Source organism: Rhinatrema bivittatum, chromosome 18 (assembly GCF_901001135.1).
Source record: "Rhinatrema bivittatum chromosome 18, aRhiBiv1.1, whole genome shotgun sequence".
Lineage (NCBI taxonomy): Eukaryota > Metazoa > Chordata > Amphibia > Gymnophiona > Rhinatrematidae > Rhinatrema > Rhinatrema bivittatum.
In genome coordinates this window covers 41,012,523-41,034,587 of record NC_042632.1, presented here as the reverse complement: position 1 = coordinate 41,034,587, position 22,065 = coordinate 41,012,523, and the positions used below count along the sequence as shown (strand labels likewise).

The window sequence follows — 22,065 nt, the reverse complement described above, 5'->3', positions numbered from 1 at the left end:
ACAAGCCAAACGTTTTTGTTCTTTGCCACATTAACATCTAAAAGGACATTTGAACCACCGAACACAATTACAAATGGACGCAAAGACTGGACCCGCAAGAGTAGAATAAATTAGTGGCATGGTTCGGACGAAGCTGGTCGGCATAGTGCTTGTAGTACAGGGGACGAGAGCCTGCACAGCCGCAAGCCATAACAGCACTTTTAATGCGCTTACTCTAAACAAATTCCCAAAAGGGAAACCACCCGCCTTGTTTGAAAATGAGAACGTGCAAAGCATGTTCCGTCTGGAAAAAGCGAGCGATGGTTCTTTGGCATAGATTACAGACGAATCACCCACTATCGACAACTTATGTTTCAACTGTAAATTAACTACATATTCAGCTAATTGTACTCTGACGTCATGGAACCAGGCAGGTGATATAAGACAAACAAAAAAAAAAAACCCAGGAAGAAACTTTAGCACTAAAGATTCCACAGATGAAAACTCAAATCAAGCACTGTACAAACAGCAATTTCTCATGTCCAAAAAGCATACTATCACCTTGACCATGGGATTGAGGCCACTGTAAATAAGAATACCCCAGAGGACAATGTTGGTACGAGAAATATGATCATGTAGCCAAGATTCAGTTATCACCAATAAATCCAGGCTGGATTGCTAGATAATATCTTAATGATATTATACATCATGTCAGTAAGTAACGTTTTCCAGTTGCTGCAAACTCCCACTCATAGGCCACATTATAGACTTAATATTTGGTCATGAAAAATGGTTCAAAGATATTTCGCCTGCAATTTATAAAATAACTGGTCAGACAATTCCTTGATTTTTTTTTTTTTATTTCAAACCAAAAGATTCCACTGTGCAAAAATTGTCACCACCAGGGGTATAGAAAAAAAATAAAAAAATTCGGACAACTGACGGATATACAAGAATTTAAAGAGTCAAAAGAAGGGATTTAACTTTAACACCGATTGTGTACATAGTGCTGAAGACCTGGCAAAGGAACGGCATGCTTCTTTTATACTAAGCGAGTGCCACAAAAAGAAGTACACGTAGGATGTCCATGTAAACATGTTGCCTGGTACTCTTAGGAATTAGTTATTCAGAGGAGGAGAAGGCTGCGACAGCTTGAGACAAAAAGAGCGAAAAAATCCAGACGCGGTGACTGAAGAGTTTTGTTTAAGTTCCTTGAGAGACTATAGAAGAAGTTGTTTAGATAAGAAACAAATTAAATAACTGTCAAGATTCAACGTTCAATTATCCAACTCTGGGAACTTTTTTTTGGAATCTGATTGTGAAACCTCTTGCTCATATCGACTCCTATCCTAGCTGCGGACTATTTGCTAATTAATTTTTAAGATAAAGTCCTCCAGCTTCAATCTAAAAATGAGTAATAGGACTGATGGGCCTATGGAAAGTGTAGCTGAATTAGGATCTTCCAAGAAGGGGCCTGTTTTGGCTCATGTCTCACTTTCAGTTACCAAACCCCAGGGCTGGTAGTCTTAGATCCAAACCTTCTCAATTAGAGCATCATCCTTTTGGCTATGTTAGGTGTCAGTTGAATGTTAACAAGTCTTTATCTGAGGGTTATGTGCCAATAGAATTGAAGCTGTAGTTGGGACTGTCCAAAAAAAAAAAAAAAGTCCCTGCCTTACTCCTGGCCAAATTAACTCTCATCCTATTTCCAATTTACCTACTTTGGGAAAGATACTTGAGAAGTGTGTGCTCCAGAATTTGGATGATTAGATGTTGGAAAACGGAATATTACACAGTCAATGTGGACTTAAGAAGGCCCACAGCATGGAGATGTTACTAGCAGTAGGTAGCAGTATGTAGGCAGTGAATAAACAAGTTAGACTGTTTGTATTTAGTCAGTCAATAAGGTAGCAGTAGGTAGTGTGTTTATTTTTTAAAAGTCTGCAGAACTAAGTGTTCTCCAGACTTTTAAAGAGCTGAGTGTTTTATTTAATAATAACTGAGTGCATTGTATTGAAAAACAAAAACAAAAAAAAAAAAGCCACCCCACAAAAAAGTAGCCAGAAGCTAGAAATAAGCTAGGAGCAGTATATAACAAAGTAAAAAAGTTCAGTTACTCACCTTGGAAAGGTGTTGAGGTAGTGTGATTAGGTTTGAATAGGGAACAACATTTGTTAATCAAGGGAGCTGTGAGTCACTCAGGCTGACTAACTAAAGTTAGAATGTTTGTATTTCCCAACCCACCCACCCCAAGCTCATCCCTTAATTTATAGGCAGGTGCCACTTGCACAAAAAAAACCAAAAACCATCAACAAAAACTTTATTGAGAATTCGATCAGACCCCAGTAGGCCACTACCAGACATATAGTGAATTCACAAAAACATTTAAAGGAACTTAGACACATTCCTACTCCCATAGCAACCTAAAACTTAACTAGGAACTGATCAAAATTGGGATGAGGGCAGCAGTCCAGCAGCAAGAGGGGGGCTTCCCAGTCTTTTGCATCGAGTGTCACATGTATGATTTTTTACCCACCGGTGAGAAGTTGTACATGTGCATGCGATGCAAAGACCTCCTGGCTCTCAGAGAATGAGTCCGATCTCTGGAGGCTAGAGTGGCAAACCTGGAGGAGCTGAGGGAGACAGAGAGGTATATAGATGAGACCTTCAGGGACATAGTAGTCAAGTCCCAACTTCAGACTGGCAGCCCTGGTGCTGCCTTGGAGGAAGGTGGTCTCATAATGGGAAAGCACCAACCAGGTGTAGCAGGAAAGGATCCTGTAGCAAGGACCTGCTCTCTAGGTGATGCATTGTCCTTTCGCACTGAGGATATCTCCCCGAGGCCTACTGCCCAGGAGGGAAGGGTTACGTCGGCCGTCATAGTTGGTGATTCGATTATTAGGAATGTAGATAGCTGAGTGGCGGGTGGGCGTGAGGATCGCCCGGTAACACGCCTACCTGGTGCGAAGGTGGTGGACCTCACGCGTCACCTAGATAGGATTTTAGACGGTGCTGGAGAGGAGCCGGCTGTCGTGGTACACGTGGGCACCGACGACATAGGAAAATGTGGGAGGGAGGTTCTGGAAGCCAAATTTAGGCTCTTAGGTAGAAAGATTAGATCCAGAACCTCCAAGGTAGCATTCTCTGAAATGCTCCCCGTTCCACGCGCAGGTCACCAGAGGCAGGCAGAGCTCCGGAGTCTCAACGCGTGGATGAGACGATGGTGCGAGGAAGAGGGATTCAGTTTTGTTAGGAACTGGGGAACCTTTTGGGGAAGGGGGAGTCTCTTCCGAAGGGATGGGCTCCACCTTACCCAGGGTGGAACCAGACTGCTGGCGCTAACCTTTAAAAAGGAGATAGAGCAGCTTTTAAACTAGAACAAAGGGGAAAGCCGACAGTTGCCCAGCAGCGCGTGGTTCGGAGAGAGGTATCTTTAAAGGATACTAATGATGCATTAGAATTAGGGCATCCCGACAGTGAGGTTCCAATAATTAGAAAAGTACTCCAAGTGCCTGTAACTAAAAACTCACCTGAGCTAAAAAATTCTAACTTATCCCTATCAATTAAAAAGCAGAATAAAAATACAAACAAAAAACAAACTTTGAAATGTTTGTATGCTAATGCCAGAAGTCTAAGAAGTGAGATGGGAGAATTAGAATGTATAGCAGTAAATGATGACATAGACTTAATTGGCATCTCAGAGACATGGTGGAAAGAGGATAACCAATGGGACAGTGCTATACCGGGGTACAAATTATATCGCAATGACAGAGAGGAGCACTCGGGAGGAGGTGTGGCGCTTTATGTCCGGGATGGCATAGAGTCCAACAGGATAAACATCCTGCATGAGACTAAATACAAAATTGAATCTTTATGGGTAGAAATCCCTTGTGTGTCAGGGAAGACTACAGTGATAGGGGTATACTACCGTCCACCTGGTCAAGATGGTGAGATGGACAGTGAAATGCTAAGAGAAATTAGGGAAGCTAACCAAATTGGTAGAGCAGTAATAATGGGAGACTTCAATTATCCCAATATAGACTGGGTAAATGTATCATCGGGTCACGCTAGAGAGAACATTCCTGGATGGAATAAATGATAGCTTTATGGAGCAATTGGTTCAGGAACCGACGAGAGAGGGAGCAATTTTAGATGTAATTCTCAGTGGAGCACAGGACTTGGTGAGAGAGGTTACGGTGGTGGGGCCGCTTGGCAATAGTGATCATAATATGATCAAATTTGATTTAATGACTGGAAAAGGAACAGTGTGCAAATCCAAGGCTCTCGTGCTAAACTTTCAAAAGGGAAACTTTGATAAAATGAGAAAAAGTTTTGGAAAAAAACTGAAAGGAGCAGCTACAAAAGTAAAAAATGTCCAAGAGGCGTGGTCATTGTTAAAAAATACCATTCTAGAAGCACAGTCCAGATGTATTCCACACATTAAGAAAGGTGGAAAGAAGGCAAAACAATTACCGGCATGGAGGTGAAAGAAGCTATTTTAGCCAAAAGATCTTCATTCAAAAATTGGAAGAAGGATCCAACAGAAGAAAATAGGATAAAGCATAAACATTGGCAAGCTAAATGTAAGACATTGATAAGACAGGCTAAGAGAGAATTTGAAAAGAAGTTGGCTGTAGAGGCAAAAACTCACAGTAAAAACTTTTTTAAATATATCTGAAGCAGAAAGCCTGTGAGGGAGACAGTTGGACCGTTAGATGATCGAGGGGTTAAAGGGGCACTTAGAGAAGATAAGGCCATCGCGGAAAGATTAAATGATTTCTTTGCTTCGGTGTTTACTGAAGAGGATGTTGGGGAAGTACCCGTAATGGAGAAGGTTTTCATGGGTAGTGATTCAGATGGACTGAATCAAATCACGGTGAACCTAGAAGATGCGGTAGGCCTGATTGACAAACTGAAGAGTAGTAAATCACCTGGACCGGATGGTATACACCCCAGAGTTCTGAAGGAACTAAAAAATGAAATTTCAGACCTATTAGTAAAAATTTGCAAGTTATTAAAATCATCCATTGTACCTGAAGACTGGAGGATAGCAAATGTAACCCCAAGATTTAAAAAGGGCTCAAGGGGCGATCCGGGAAACTACAGACCGGTTAGCCTGACTTCGGTGCCAGGAAAAATAATGGAAAGTGTTCTAAACATCAAAATCACAGAACATATAGAAAGACATGGTTTAATGGAACAAAGTCACCATGGCTTTACCCAGGGCAAGTCTTGCCTCACAAATCTGCTTCACTTTTTTGAAGGAGTTAATAAACATGTGGATAAGGGTGAACCGGTAGATATAGTATACTTGGATTTTCAGAAGGCGTTTGACAAAGTTCCTCATGAGAGGCTTCTAGGAAAAGTAAAAAGTCATGGGATAGGTGGTGATGTCCTTTCGTGGATTGCAAACTGGCTAAAAGACAGGAAACAGAGAGTAGGATTAAATGGGCAATTTTCTCAGTGGAATGCCTCAGGGATCTGTATTGGGACCCTTACTGTTCAATATATTTATATATGATTTGGAAAGAAATACGACGAGTGAGATAATCAAATTTGCAGATGACACAAAATTATTCAGAGTAGTTAAATCACAAGCAGATTGTGATAAATTGCAGGAAGACCTCGTGAGACTGGAAAATTGGGCATCCAAATGGCAGATGAAATTTAATGTGGATAAGTGCAAGGTGATGCATATAGGGAAAAATAACCCGTGCTATAATTACACAATGTTGGGTTCCATATTAGGTGCTACAACCCAAGAAAGATCTAGGTGTCATAGTGGATAACACACTGAAATCGTCGGTGCAGTGTGCTGCGGCACTCAAAAAAGCAAACAGAATGTTGGGAATTATTAGAAAAGGAATGGTGAATAAAACAGAAAATGTCATAATGCCTCCGTATCGCTCCATGGTGAGACCGCACCTTGAATACCGTGTACAATTCTGGTCGCCGCATCTCAAAAACGATATAATTGCGATGGAGAAGGTACAGAGAAGGGCTACCAAAATGATAAGGGGAATGGAACAACTCCCCTATGAAGAAAGACTAAAAAGGTTAGGACTTTTCAGCTTGGAGAAGAGTCGACTGAGGGGGGATATGATAGAGGTGTTTAAAATCATGAGAGGTCTAGAACGGGTAGATGTGAATCGGTTATTTACTCTTTCGGATAGTAGAAACACTAGGGGACACTCCATGAAGTTAGCACGGGGCACATTTAAAACTAATCGGAGAAAGTTCTTTTTTACTCAACGCACAATTAAACTCTGGAATTTGTTGCCAGTGAATGTGGTTAGTGCAGTTAGTATAGCTGTGTTTAAAAAAGGATTGGATAAGTTCTTGGAGGAGAAGTCCATTACCTGCTATTAAGTTCACATAGAGAATAGCCACTGCCATTAGCAATGGTTACATGGAATGGACTTAGTTTTTGGGTACTTGCCAGGTTCTTATGGCCTGGATTGGCCACTGTTGGAAACAGGATGCTGGGCTTGATGGACCCTTGATCTGACCCAGTATGGCATTTTCTTATGTTCTTCTTATGTTCTTATGCTCTTATGGCTACTCTTTATAAGAAGTTAGAGCATGGTAAGGGGTAGGATTTTGGTCAAGCTAGATTTATCATTAATACAGTCCCAGTCATTAAAAACCAATAGCTCGCGCCACATGTATTCGGTTAGGTGGGGGTAGTACTTCTCTGGTTAAAATCTATTTTTACAGGACTGATGGCAGCGTATTTCATTGGGCAATAATTGCTTGAGATGCTTCTCATGGATCACTGCTGTCCGCAGCTGTACTTAATATATCTGTATCCATTAGAAGAACTTCTTAGATTATTAAATCTGATTTATTTCATCCAATTTTTTATTCTGCATATTGCAACTGGGAATCTTCCAGTTTTGTATTTTGTTAAGTATATCAAAGTCATTAGTGCTTGGCTTAATGATAACGCCTTGCTAAAAGCATCTTGCTTGCGGGTGGCTCAACAGTCCCCAAAAAATGACTGCTGAGAGCTCTAACCACTCCAGCCAGTCCTGTTGCTTCAATTTGCATATCTTTGCTGCTTCCCCACAGAGAATGAAAATTAATTTATTTTTTTTTTACAAAAATGATCCAAACATGTAATGCCCCTAATTACAATTTAAATATAACTGGACCAGGCTAGTAGCAAGCGCTGGTTCAGTTCCCAGGCCAGGACTCTGTTCCCCGGGCCACCAATGCTGTGACTGCTTTCATAGCCCCGGGGGGGGGGGGGGGGGGGGGGGGGGAGTCCCAGCTACTGCTCAATAGCGACACCTAGTGGCACGTCAGCTGGGATCCAGAGGAAGCCATGACCTGCAGCCCCCTGGACAAAGGACCACAGCTGCAACAGCTGGGTGGGGAGGATATAAAAACAGGAGAAAAGTCCCCAGACAGTTGGGAATGAAGCTGCTTGGTGCCGTAGCCCACGAGAGGTATATTTTATTGGAGCTGGAAGCCCAGGAGGAAGAGGAGGAAACTAGTGGCCCCAAACAAAGTCACTAAATTTTGGTTCAAACTAAAAAAAACAAAAAAAAACAAAAAAAAAAACACCCAACTACCGACAATACTAAGTCTTCCCAAAAGCATCCAAGTGACCCCACAGCCAGTTAGCTTTTCCTGATATCTACAGTGAATCTGCATGTGCTGAGAACCAAGCATACATACATTGATTTTATGCTCAGTTGGCTTTAAGATCCCCAGAACAGGCTTGCAAAACCCTACATAAGAACATTTCTTTTCATAATCCAAGGAAATAAAATAAAATAGAACTTATGCTACATCTTTGCTTTGATCTTTTTACCTTTCATTTTTCTCCCTCTGTGGTGAGGTAGCTAAGATACACAAATTGAAGCTGCAAGACCAATTCAATAGGGCTTTTAATAGGATTTTCTGCTGCTGCTCCATGGTAGCAAACGGGGCCAGCATTAGGAGCTTGCATCCTGTGCAGCTACACAAGGTGCTGCCAATTCAGGGGCACGGTGATGATTTTGAAGGGGTACCACCACTTCAGCCGTGGAAAGCAGTATGGTACCGAGGCACCGCTCCTGGTGTCCGCACAGGGTGAGATGCTGGTGCTAAAGCTTGTCCAGGTATTAAATTATAGTCACTGACATTTTGCTGGCTTGGACTATATCCTTTTCATTTATAAAACATTTGAACATAAGAACATGCCATGCTGGGTCAGACCAAGGGTCCATCCAGCCCAGCATCCTGTTTACAACAGAGGCCAAAACCAGGCCACAAGAACCTGGCAATTACCCAAACACTAAGATGATCCCAAGCTACTGATGCAATTAATAGCAGAGACCATTCCCTAAGTAAAATTGATTAATAGCCATTAATGGACATCTCCTCCAAGAACTTATCCAAACCTTTTTTGAACCCAGCTACACTAACTGCACTAACCACATCCTCTGGCAACAAATTCCAGAGCTTTATTGTGCTATGAATGATAAAGAATTTGCTCTGATGAGCGTAATCAGAATGCTGGGAATGGCACACAATTTGTTCTTTATTTATTTTATTTATTTAAATGATTTTATATACCGACAACCGTTTGCACATCGTGTCGGTTTATAAGTAACTTACAACCAAAGTATATATAGGCATAGCCTTTACAAAGAACAGTATGCAAAAGAACACAGTAACAGAACAATAACTAGATAAATTGAAGAGGGAGGGATTCAGATTAGGAGTGACAAGGGAGGGGGCTGGGGGAGGGTGTAAACTATGACACAAAGGGATAGGTTATGTACAGGGTTTAGAGAAACATTCATTATGTACACTGGAAAATGTAAAACAGTACCCTTGATTATTGGGCAGTATGCTGACAACTTTCCTACCTGTTCCGGCTCCGGTTACCTCACACCCTCCCCCCCCCCCCCCCCCTCATTTCTGGGATGTCATATTCCTCAAGATGTTCTGCTGACCTCAGCATGCAACAGAGCTAAACAACAACAAAAATATACAAGAATGGCAGCTACTGTACCCAATAAGCACGCTGAGGGCTCCGAGCGGGGTGACCACCGTTGCGGGAGCAAACGCGTAGGCAGCAAAGTTGGCAGCTTCACCGCCACCCACTAAAAAAGGAAAATGGAGAGAAAGATGGATTAATGCATTGCAAGCTAAACATAAGCATATCGTCATTCATCGCACGATAAAGCCATGCCGGATCGGTACCCGGCTCATTGAGCCCAGCATCCCGTCTCCCACAGTGCCCAGTAGATCTATTTCTCGTTACCCGCAGGGATAAGCGATGGCTCTCCCCAAGTCTACCTGGCTAGCGATTCATGGACTTCTCCTCCAGAACCCTCTTAAAACCCGGCTATGCTGGATGCTCTGGCCATGCCCTTTGGCTGCCGACTCCATAGCTTGACTGTGCAGAAATAAAATACTTCCTCCACTTTGTTTTAAATCTGCTGGCTGTTAGAAATCGGGCGCCAGCGAGCGGGGAGGCCACCCTCCATCCTGGGCCCCCGCGGGAAGTGAACACCATCTTAAATAATAAAAAAAGAAACGGAACTATCATCAGGAGGTGAGGGGAAATGGGTGACTGCGCTGTGTGACCGTGCCCCTCCCCCGACATCAACTCTTTGTGCTTCATTTACTATTTTTTCTTTTACGTTTTCTGTTAAGTAACCTTTTTTCAAGTTCCTACCTTATGCCTTTGTTAACAATTTTATTATAAATGTTCTCTGTATTTGACTATGGAAATATTTTTTCCTGCTTTTTCTGTTTTATGTAAACCGGTATGATTTGCATTTTAATGTAAGAATGTCGGTATATAAAAATTATAAATAAATAAATAAGTTATTCCATGGACTGTGCAGCAAAGAAGAGAGACTTAAGCAGCCCCGAGTTCTCCCCCCCCCCCCAAGCAATGGACGTGTACTCCGGGGTAACCCGAACCCTCTAGGGTTCGGGTTACCCCGGAGTACACGTCCCGACCCATTGCAGATTGTGATCAAAAGTACCAGCGTGCACTCCAGTATAGAATGCCTCCCTCACGCAGCCAGAAGGTCAGTTCAGATTTAAGTATCTGACAACCAGTGAATAAAAAGTTTGTACTTCTGCCAATCGGTCCGCTTTCATTTGTGGAAATCCATAAAAGTCACTAAACAAGTTACACATGGTACTTTATACAGGGACAATTTTCTTAAAAATAGAACAAGAAGTACTGGGTCAGAGCCAGCAGCAGCCTCCACCTTCTAACCTGGCTGCAGAGGGGAAAAGGGTACAATTTAGTGCTGTTCACAAAAAAAACCCCCACCCCAGCACTGCCTTTTTCCCCTCTGCAGCCAGCTGTGATGAGCTTCTGAGAGTTAAACTTCCTTTGTCAGCTCAGTGCAATCCATAGCACATGTGATGAAGGGAATAACAAAATCTAGTCCTAATTTATTTAGTCCAAGTAAAAAAAAAAAAAAAGTTATCACCTACAACTCATTTCCAGGTAATAAAGTAAACATGTTTTGCGTTTTCAATAGATTTTGTGTGTTTAAATGGCAACATTTTCTCTGTTGGCTGAATCATTCCACCACAAGTAGTAAATTCTTTAGAGTGGAAAGTTTGAGGCCCAAATCGCATATAATCTCAAGTCCCAACGCGCTTCCATCACTGCTACCAGAGCAGCGGGGGTCCCTGGAGCGATCTCCCACCCTAGGGCCATCAGCTGCCACTAATCAAAATGGCACCCATGGCCCTTTGCCCTTACCACGTGACAGGGGCCTGCCACATGGTAAGAGCAATGGACGGCCGGCGCCATCTTTAAAAATGGGTTTTCCTATCGGGTTCGGGGGCCCCCCAAATTTTGACGAGTTTGATATTTTCAATCGTCAGAAAGACTATTCACATCCCTAATGGAGGGTAGGGTCAAAGAGCTGCATTCACTATTTAGAGCAAGGGGTGTCAAACTGCATTTCTGGAAGACTGCAATCCAGTCTGCTCTTCAGGTTATCTGCGACGAATACGCAGACCACATCTGCGTGCGGTGCCTCCATCCTATGCACGTTTCTCTCTTGCGTAATCATTAGGGACATCCTGAAAACCAGACTGGATTGCAGTTTGATACCACCGATTTAGATCTTGCGTCTGCCTCACAGATGATAAATATGCTACACAGATGCTATTCAAACACATCCATTGTATTCCAAGGCACCTGGTGCAGACTATAGTTCTTCTGAAAAGCACCTTAGAAAAGATGTCTTGCTTGGGAAGGATTACTCGTGTCTATAGCTCTACTAGATATACCCAGCACTGTATAGATACACATAAGCGAGGGTGGCCCCTGCTGCATGGAGCTTACAATCTAGTCACAGAGAAGAGTCAAATAAGAGGCTTCAGGAAATTTATTACAGTAAAACACTAATGCCATCGGGAGCTGCCAGCGTTTAAGATTTAACAGCAACCTGAAAAATCAAGGTGGATTCTTGGACATTTGAACGGGGCCATGAGGACTAGCCAAGCAGAACAGCAACCAGATGTTTTCTGGCTGCGGACAGCTCGTTGAAACCTGTTTGACAAGTTGCCGCAGGGAATGGGAGGGCTCTACACGAGTGAACTGCAAACCCATTGTGTGCTAGTCAGTCCCCACCTTAAAATGTTCAACGGCAGTGTCTGCAGAGTCCTGGAGGTCTGCTACCTTTGCTTCAGATAGCAAAAACAGCCATTTAAGCCTTCGGAGACAAATGCCTGCTGTAACTTTAAAGCAGGCTACAAACCACCAACCTGACTTCCAAACCATAAAAACGGCAAGCAGACCTTTGCAAGTTCACTAGAGAATTGCGATGAAGTATCAGTCTGGATGGTTAAAGAGAACTGGAAAAAAAAAAACAATGGTTCACAAATAGGAGCTCTCCATGTAACAGATTCGATTTCTTGCTTACTTGTCAATAAGCCAGCCCACCACAACCAGTCCTTAAGGTACCCGTGCCCTCCATCACCTAGGAAAGAAGGTAAAAAGGAGTTAAATCAAGCAAAAATAAAACCTAAGCGCACATTTTTGTAAGGACACGGAGAGGATGGAAATGGGTTCGGATAAGAACTGTCAGACTAGCTCTGGCTCTGCATCATATACACAGAAAGGCAAGAGAAGGGAATCTAGATGTACAGGTCGGAAAGCGGTAGCAGCTAAAGCAGCGCGGGTATTCAGTCACCACCGTACTTCTCTGCCTAAGTGGCCCTGAATACTTATCAGATTGGAAAAAATGTGAAATCGGTAGCCAACTTTTGAATGCATTATCAGCAATTTCACGTCATCGAGCTGCGCTATAAAAAATAGGGTCCACGGTGAACATGCAGGCTTCCATCGCAGGCGAACTTTTATCCAGATTCGAGGGGGGGGGGGGGCCAGAACACCATCAGCACCACACAGAAATTGGATTTTCAAGTCTACATGAGCTTTCCAGCAAAAATTCTGCCCACAGAGAAAACAGGTGCAAAGTCCACGGGTCCTTTATACCTGCAGGCAGCTTTTGAAAAAAAGAGAAATCATGCGTGTACTTTTCTTTTGAAGATCAGCTACAAAGTCTGCAGATCCCCTATGTCACCATTTCCAAAACAAGAGGATTTGTTACATCTTCCTAACCACTGTGGTTATGCTAAGCTGTAGCAAAAAAAAAAAAAAGTTACCATAATTCTTTACCAGAACTGCTGGTGTGCTGTGTAATAGTTATCTGGGACTGGGAGGGAAGAAAATCCCAGAGAGCACACACATTCCTATTTGGAAAGGATGACCTTCAGCTGGAAGCAAAGGGCCTTTGCTAACCAAACATGCAATAGTAGTGGTTGATTAATCCCATCAGACAACATTTACAGAGGGTCAGGTCACTGGGGTCCTGTAACCAAAACATCCCTCCCTCCCTCCAGCTCTCTACTTAGCAGCAAATGCCCCAGTGTAGTTTATATTCAGTGCATGGTGCCCAACGGAGGGAAACTCAAGGGACCAGGGCGAATGCTTTGGTGCCCTCCCCCTACCCGATCCACACTCCTCTCTTTACCTAGAGAAGTACAAGAGAAGCTTCCTGGCTTTTCATCCACTGCTGGCCCGCACTTGCATTTCAGTCATTTTTCTACTCCCTACCCTCTCTCCCCCACTCCCAGTTAAGTTCTCCGACTGAAGCAGTCACCAAAAGGCGAGGTCCCAAAGCTTTTACAGAAACTATGGGAGCAATTCTGGTGCTGGGGAAGAGAAGAGGGCCAGGGGGGTCATTGCTACTTCTCCTCCCCCCCCCCCACGCACACACACAAACACACACTGCCGCCCATCCCAGAGCGGCCACAGGAAACCAGTCCTGCAGGAGGAGTCACAAAGCCAGGAAAGCAACACCAAAAGCAACCAAGCTCTAAGAGGAAAACCAAAACTCACACAGCTCATTCCCTCAGTCTGTGCAGACAGACAGCACACTAAGGGCCTTCCTGCCGCGGCAGCATCGTTTACTTTTAATCACCCAAACCCGATTCGATGGAACATCACACATCTGGGTGGCCTCCTTCTCCAGAGCACTTGAATAGGTTCTGGCAGCGCGTCACGGACTCGAGAAGCCTGTGCCCATGGCGAGAGAGGGATGGGAAAGTCGGGACTCGTTACGGGAGATGGGTCACAAGCTTTGCATGGAACTGGAAGAGGTCCTTTTCACAGAGCCCACCATGTTTCAGCACTGATTTTTTTTTTTTTTTTTTTATTTGGGGGGGCTGGTCCTGGCATTTCCCACTCTCCATTGCCATACCGATCAACCTTTCCTCTCCATCCCCGTTGGCACCTGGGACACCCTCCCCCCTTCGTACCTGCTCTGGTGCCGCCCTGCTCCGCCAGACGCAGCAGACCCTTCTTTTTCAGGATGACGCTGCTTCCGATGAGGAAACTGGAGAAGACGGCCAGCGCTAGGCCGATGAAGAAGTCATAGCTCCTCGTCTCCTGCTCCTGGCTGGCCCAACCGGTGCCCATGGTGAGGTTCTCGTAGACGGTCAGGCCAAGCTCATGGATGACGCGACACACGACCTGACGGGAAGGGCAGGTGAGGGTGACCAGAGAACCTAGGCAAGACGAGGGATGGTTAGTGAGCTCTTTGCAACAGGGGAGCCTTGAAGTTTTACAATTTTCAAGGACAAAAACACAATAAAGGCAGAGAGCACTTTTATACAGCAACTTCGGCATTTACCACATCAAGCATTTATAGACGACCATCTCTGCGCAGAAGAGAATAGTTTGCATCTAAGGGCGATCGTTTCAATTCACCAGAGAGCTGTTGTGTTGACATGGGAATCAAAAATGTTACAAACATGGGTTCAGACTGGTCCAATGCATATGATGTCTGCTAAAAACGGTCTTTCCATCCCAATAGCTTGCAAGGATTCTCCACATGCTGCAGCAGCTGAGCACACATCCTCTGACTTTAAACAGGGATCTACAATGAGCTGATATATCTTAGCTGGGCTAGGAAGCTGCTGTTATCTGACACCACTTCGATATTTTCTCCCTAGACTGCCCTTATATGCTTTGGGAGATATGGCCTTCAGATGAGGTCTTACCGGCCATTTGTACACACAGACATCACCTCCTTTTCATTCCCGGCCATGCCTCTCCCTACGCAGCCCTAGTATTCCTCCAGCTCTTGCCACCGCCTTATGGCATTGCTTTGTTACCATCACCTTAGAGGTCTCACTGCCATCTGATGCAGACCAGTTCCTCGTGCATCATCATGTACTATTCCCTGGGATTTCGGCAGTCCAAAATGTTGAACTCTACCTTTTTTCTTTTTTGCATTACTTGCAAAAAGAAAATTTCTTCTACCAACCCCTCTATACCATTTTTATAACAGCACCGAACCCAGGATTGATCTAGGAGCCACTCCACTTACAGGCTTTTTCCCCTTGGCGTGAATGCCATTTACTGCTCTCCCCTGTTGCTTAACACTCAACCAATTCCCAACCCACACTGGAGAACTCACTCCTGGGCTACGCTGCTTACTTTAAGAGCATTCTGTGTGCAACAGGTTTTAGAAAATCTGGAAGCAAAACCAGCCAAAGATATTGATCAGATTTGTTTCTCATCACCGTCCTCTGGTGAAAACCATGCTGCCTTCTCCCCTTATAGCCCATTCAGTACTCATCTGCATGCCTGAGAACAGCATAAACAGAGCATGCAGAATTAACACACAATCTCAAAAAAAAAAAAAAAAAAAAATTATGTCCAACACCTTCCTCTTATTCCTATGCACTTCCAGCTCAATCAGAACCAGGGGTAGGATCTTTTTAGTTTATTGGATTTTCATCTTTTTCACAAAATCAAAGCAACCTGGCGCCATAAGTCATCATTCCTAACTACCTGGGAATTCACCCCACCCCCCGTTTTAGCAACAGTCCCCAGCCAATATCCACATACCAAGGCTCCTTCCAGCACCCTGCCATCAAGTCCCGCTAAATCCAGCCACTAGGTGTCACCGTCGTATGATGGCCAACTTTCTACACTCAGAGGGAGTGTAGAATGTTGGCCATCCCTCCCCTCCACCCAGGAACTGTGAAAGCTATCATTGCAGCATTCCCAGCTGGCCGGATCCCTCTCTGCATGGCAAACGTGCAGGACTTCCAGCAAGCCAGCCACTCAAAGTAAAGTTTACAAAAAGGGGTGCCATGAATACTTATCTAACCTAGCAAGGATAACCATGTGCAAAAAGGTCTCACAACCAAGTCAATCCCTCTGGGGAGTCACAAACTCAGATTAAGGATCAGAAGTAAACAAAAGCCTTCCACCTGAGCACGAGCAGTAAAAGGGAGTGCAAGGTGCTTGGTGTGTTCACCAGAATTGATAGGGATTCCTGGAACCTACTCTCTGCTTCCAGTACTTAACGTCTGCATGCCCTGCTCTGCCAGCTAGAACAGAATGATTTGCCATCAGCCCTTGGAAAAATAACCTCTGCAGGTTTTAAGCAGCAGGGGGATTTTTAACTAGTTATCAATCCACAATGGGACACTGCCTCCTTACTCCATTACTTTGTAACTTCCTGAGGAGTCTCATTTGGGGGGGGGGGGGGGGGGGGGAGAAAGGACTTTGTCAAATGTTTTCTGAAAATCCAAGCACTACCAATCAACTGGCTCACCTTTATTTACATCTTCAAAACACATTTGAAAATAAAATCAATAAGACAAGACTTCCCCTTGCCAAAACCATACAGAGACTTCTCCATTTATCTATGGATATCTATATAGCAAATGATTTTGTTTTTAAGAATGGCTTCTACCATTTTGCACAGCACCAACATCAGGCTCAATGATCTAATACTTTCCTAGATCATCCCTAGAGCCCTTTAAAAAAAATCAGCATCATATTGGCCATCATTCAGTCTTCCGGGACCATGGCTGTTTTAAACAATGTTGCAGATTACTACTAATAGGTTAGCGGTTTGTTTTAGTTCTTTTAGAATTCTGGGGTGGAAACCATCAGGTCCCAATGATTTGTTACTCTTTAGTTTTACTTGATGCACTTCCTCCAGCAATTGCCAAATTTGATTGCATTATGACCCTTATTGCTTAGTGGCTCCACCAAAGTAACCCCTCGTACCAGGTCATGCCCTCCACTGAGAACTTGATCTGAAGTAGTTGTCCCTCTTGTTGATTTTAGGACCAGGTGCTCCATGATGCAGTCATTTATGGATTCTACAGACAACCTCTTTAGCACATCCGATGAACCTCTGACCCAATCAATAAAATGGAGAAACTGAAAATCTCCCATTATTATGTTGTTGCCAAGTGTATTTGCTTTTTTGATTTCAGCTAAGATTTCAAAGACTGCTTCTTAATTTTGGCCAGGTGGCTGGTAGTATACTCACTGCTATACTCTCACTCACCACACATGGAATTTCTATCCATAAGGATTTCACAGTGCATTTTGTTTCCTGCTCGACTCTCTACCATCTTTTCCATATAGTGCCACCCCTCTACCACTTCGATCTGCCCTATCACATCATAAGTTTATACCCTGGTATCAGTGTCCCATTGGTTATCCTATCACATCTCTGAAATGTCTACATCTATATCCACCCATGCCGCCATACATTCTAACTCACCAATCTTACTGTTCAGGCTTCTGGCATTCGCATACAGACATTTTAAATTACAATTGTAATTTGTGCTTCAATTTCTCTTTGTATTCACAACCTGCTTGATAACAAATGGTGCAGGCAGATAGTCATTCACTTCTGGGTGCTTTTTGATTATATCCACAAGGGTTACTCTAGCCCTAAACAAACTTCTTTATAGGGATATTTTAACTTCCTTGTTTTAAAATTATCTTTGGAAGATAATTGTTGGCTTTGCTCCATGGTCTATTTATAAAGGACATAAAGCCGCTTTTCAATGTTACCACCAGCAGCCTGGATCCACTCTGGTTAAGGTGGCGCCCATCGCAGTGGAATAGGTTCCTCCTTCCCCAGAATGCCCTCCCCCTTCTTAAATCTAAACCTCTCTTTCCTGCACCATTGTCTCATCCATGCATTAAGACTGACGCTCTGCCTGCCTCCGGGATCCTGCGCACAAAGCTTTTCTGAGAATGTAAACCTGGAGGTTCTGAATTTCAGTTTCCTACTTAAGAGCCTAAATTTATCCCCTAGGATCTACTTCCTGCACCTTCCTATGCCATTGTAATGGTAAAGGTGAGGACCAATCTGCTCCTCCCCAGCCCTCTCAAATATTAACTAAGTGATGTGTAAGGTCCATTGCCTATGCACCAGGCAAGCAAGTTGCTAAGCGATCCTCATGCACACCAGCTACCTACAGTCCTAATGATCAAATCACCCACTATAACAGCCAACCTAACCATTCCCTCCTGGGCACATGGCCCTGGAGACACATCCTCCTTGCAAGAGGATAAAATATCACCTAGAGTGCAGGTCCTAGCTACAGAATCACTTATCATAGCAAGTAATTGACTCCTGACAGATGACCTTGATCCTCCAAAGCAGCACAAGGCCTACTTCACTGGAGATGGGACTGCTCTATAATGCCCATATTTCTCTTTCTGCCTGAGCAAATCCAGGTCTGCCACTCTGATTGCCAGAGATCAGACTTGTTCTCCAACAGCCAGGAGCTCTTATCACCGGGTACATGCATACAACCTACCACTAACAGGTAGATAATCATACGTGTAATACTCTATGCAAAAGGATGGATAGCCCCCAACTCTGATGGATTTCTGTCTGCGATTATATTGAGTTGATGATTAAAGATTAGGTATGTCTCAATGTAAGGGCTTTACAATTATTTTTAGATATCTTAAATCTAAGGTTTTTAAATTTAATAACTAGGAGGTCCATATTCAGACAGTCTGGATAGAAACGTTATCCAGATAAGCTTATCTGGCTAACTTTGGATATATATTGACTAGTGTAGCCACACTATTGAATATAGCCAGCTACATTAAAGTTAACCAGCTAACTTTAGGTCAGCTTTTTGGCCCAAACTGAGTTAGTCAGTTAACTTAGCTGGCTAATAACTTCTTCTATTTACGCCCCTAACTTATTCTGCTAAAAATTCTAACCTAACTTGTTAGCCAGCTAAAATGTAGTCTGATATATGTTCAAATATTCATTTACTGGGTGAAATGAACTATTTTCTCTATTAGATCTCACCTCACACAAAATAAGAGAAAAGAATACAATTTTATTAACATAATTTCAATATGATTTCAGGAATGTGTCCAACACATGTAAAAATATTACACACTCATTCATTCATTAAAAACAACCAGAGAGTACACAATTGAGACCAGCTAGTACAATTGTGAAATATGGTACATTACAATTTTGTGCTCACTTTCCCCGTGGAAACATCCACTTACAATCTTTTCAAAAAACCACCTCGCTCTATACACTGCCTTGCAGTCTGGTCCCTCTTGCGTAGTCCCTGTCTCTGAAAATCTCCGTGTTTGTGCTCGATTACATCCACGTGGTCTGACCCCAAGTGGCCCTTGTTTCACACCCATTTGCTTCCTCAGGGGGACTGCAACCACTAAGGAAACCAAACGAACAATGTAAACCCTAACCCTTAAGACACATTCATTGCAAATATTTAATAATCATACGTTTTTACCTGAAAAAGATTTTACTTGAATAATTCACCAGGCAACACCTTAACCTTAAATTTTTCCATATCGATTATCCAACCACATGCTCACGGGATTCCCAAAGAAGACCAATTTTACTGAAATGGCACAGAGTCTATAAAACATCAAAGTTAATGATTTCACACAATCAATGGCTATGCCTCCACCATGATCCCGAACACATCTTCAGAATTTAAACGTTACCTTTACACACCGAAACACCATTACAACATCTCTTCTCATACCAGCTTCTCACTCCAACTGATTCCAACTTGTCTTCTTACACCGAGTTTGTAACTGCGCCAAAGAACTTCTTTAATCAAACCACCCCGACTCTCCTCTAAATAGAGCAACATGGGACCCCCACCCTTCTACGTCTCCTCACGCTCTGCCACGTCAAAATGTCATGACCTCATCGCAATACAAACGTGATACAAAACACCCTCTCCTCAATACCGCACCTTCTACGTCTCCTCACGCTCTATCACCACGTGGTAAAACGAAACGTCATAACCTCATCACGATACCAACATAGTACTAGACTCCCTCTTCTCAATGCCACAATGAAATACTTCACAACCAACCCATTCACCCAACAATTCAACCAAAGGACCAGCCACTCAGCTACACCCACTCTCGTAACCACACACAAAACCCCAGAATAGCTGAAACAATTTGTGCATTAACTCAAGATCCCGTTCATTTATAAAGCTCTCACGATACCACCACACCGAACTCCACCGCCACTATCTTACCACAACCCTGTCATATGTCCGATACCTCCTTTTACATAACCAACAAATCCGACCGTTTAACAACCCTATTAATACTTATACATCAAATAATTACTGTCTGGACCTAGAAACAAGCATTCCATTCGATTCCCACGTTCAAACCTTGAGGCATAAGGATCTGCCACTCAAAAATACACTGTTGTTCCCATCGCGTCAATAATCGTTGGGTATCCCCCTTCAGCATTACTGCACTGCCTCACCACAAAGAATTTTACATCATTAACAGTATGGGACTGTTGTAACCAATGATTAACCAACAGAGCGGATTCCTTCTTAGTTCTAACACAGCTCTTATGTTCAATTATCATCTGCCTGATTGTTCTATTTGTATGGCCTATGTAAACCAAGGCACATGGGCAAACTATAGCATATACCACTCGCTCAGATGAGCAGGTATAATGACCTAACAACATATATGGCCGCCTGGACCTCCGAAACTGATATTGATTTATAGGTAACACATTGGTACACACGGAGCAGTGCCCACACTGAAATTGTCCCCAAACTAACGCATCTTCATCTGCCTTCTCCCTTCTCTTTAATCTCTGTCTTAAAATTCTACCTCTTTTAGTGGCAAAAATAGGAGGTTCAGAAAAGTTGGGTAAAGATGAAATAATTTTCCACTGTCTCATTATGCTTTGTTTAATAGCTGTGGTTTTAGAGGAAAATGGTAGAGTGCATACAATCCTGGAAATTGTTTCTTTTGATTGTACTCTCAACAAATTCTCCCGATTGGCATAAAGCCCTCGCTTATATGCTTTTTTGATCAAACGTTTATTATACCCCCTCTCCACAAACCTCTCTGATAGCTCTTGAGCCTTAAATTTATATTCCTCAGAGGAACACAGCCTTCTGTATCTGAGGAATTGACCACACGGTATGTTCTCCTTTAATTTTCTAGGGTGAAAACTGGTGGCATGGAGCAATGTGTTCCTGTCCGTGGGTTTCCTAAATACTGTTGTTTCGAAATGATCACTATTTTTGGTTACCAACATGTCCAAAAAAGCAACCGAGGAAAAATCCTTAACAAATGTGAACTGTAAATTGCAGTCACACTGATTCATGTATGACTGGAATCATAATAATGTGTCCTCATCACCCTTCCACACAAAAAACAGGTTGTCAATATATCGCTTCCAAATTGTGATGTCATCAAAAATATTCATTTAGCCAGCTAAATTCTGAGTTAGATGACTAAATACTTTTGAATATGGACCTCTAGGTGACTTATGTTTATTTAATAACCAGCAATACTAAATTAGTCAAATTATTAAAATCAAGATTAATTGTATGTTTTTCTGAATCATTAATTTTGAAGACTTTCCTCATACCTGGGGAGGGGTGGAGTGTTATCTGTTACAAAATAAGTGAGTGGAGTAGATTGGAGATGAGGATGGGACTAAAACTGGTGACTAGTTGCCCAGGAACCAATAACTTGATCTGAAGAAATAAAAGTAAGTGCCCTTTGCAAACTCACAGTTCTAATACTTAGAAAATGAATCCAAAGTCATTAGAACATAACATAAAATATGCCATACTGGGTCAGACCAAGAGTCCATCAAGCCCAGTATCCTGTTTCCAGCAGTGACCAATCCGAGTCACAAGTATCTGGCTAGTACCCAAACATTAAAAAGATCACAAGCTACTAATGCTGGTAACAAGCAGTGGCTATTCCTTATTGATTAATAGTAGTTTATGGACTTCTCCTCCAGGAACTTATCCAAATCTTTTCTAAACCCAGCTATACTAATTGCCTTAGCCACATCCTCTGGCATTGAATTCCAGAGCTTAACTGTGTGTTGAGTGAAAAATAATTTTCTCCAATTTGTTTTAAAATGTGCTGCTTGCTGACTTCATAAAATGCCCCTAATCCTATTATCTGATAAATAAAATCTGAAAGAGTAAACAGATTCACATGTATCTGTTCAAGTCTTTCACGATTTTGTAGACCTCTTATCATATCCCCCCTCAGCCATCTTTTTTCCAAGCTAAACAGCACTAAGCTCCAAGTCTATTTTCCCCACACAATTCTTAACATTTCAAACAAATACAAGAAATAGCTTTAAAAACTAACTCACAATATACATAGCCAGTAATATTTTAACCCTTTCAATCATTTAAAAAAAATGGATTTTAAAAATGTTCTTTCCCAGCAACTCCAACTTATCACCAGCAGATGAA

The 22,065-nt window shown here is 42.8% G+C and overlaps 1 protein-coding gene across 3 annotated transcripts in view; it reads right to left on the bottom strand.

Moving 5' to 3' along the window:
* Window positions 1-22,065, bottom strand: part of NIPAL4 (NIPA like domain containing 4) — a 42,163-nt gene that overhangs the window by 4,323 nt on the left and 15,775 nt on the right. For all 3 annotated transcript variants that reach the window (XM_029583696.1, XM_029583698.1, XM_029583697.1), the window contains exons 2-4: window positions 13,780-14,028; window positions 11,880-11,936; window positions 8,987-9,077 (exon numbers count right to left, since the gene is read on the bottom strand). In XM_029583696.1, coding sequence (XP_029439556.1) covers window positions 8,987-9,077; window positions 11,880-11,936; window positions 13,780-14,028 — 397 coding nt within the window. The remainder of the gene's footprint in view (window positions 1-8,986; window positions 9,078-11,879; window positions 11,937-13,779; window positions 14,029-22,065) is intronic.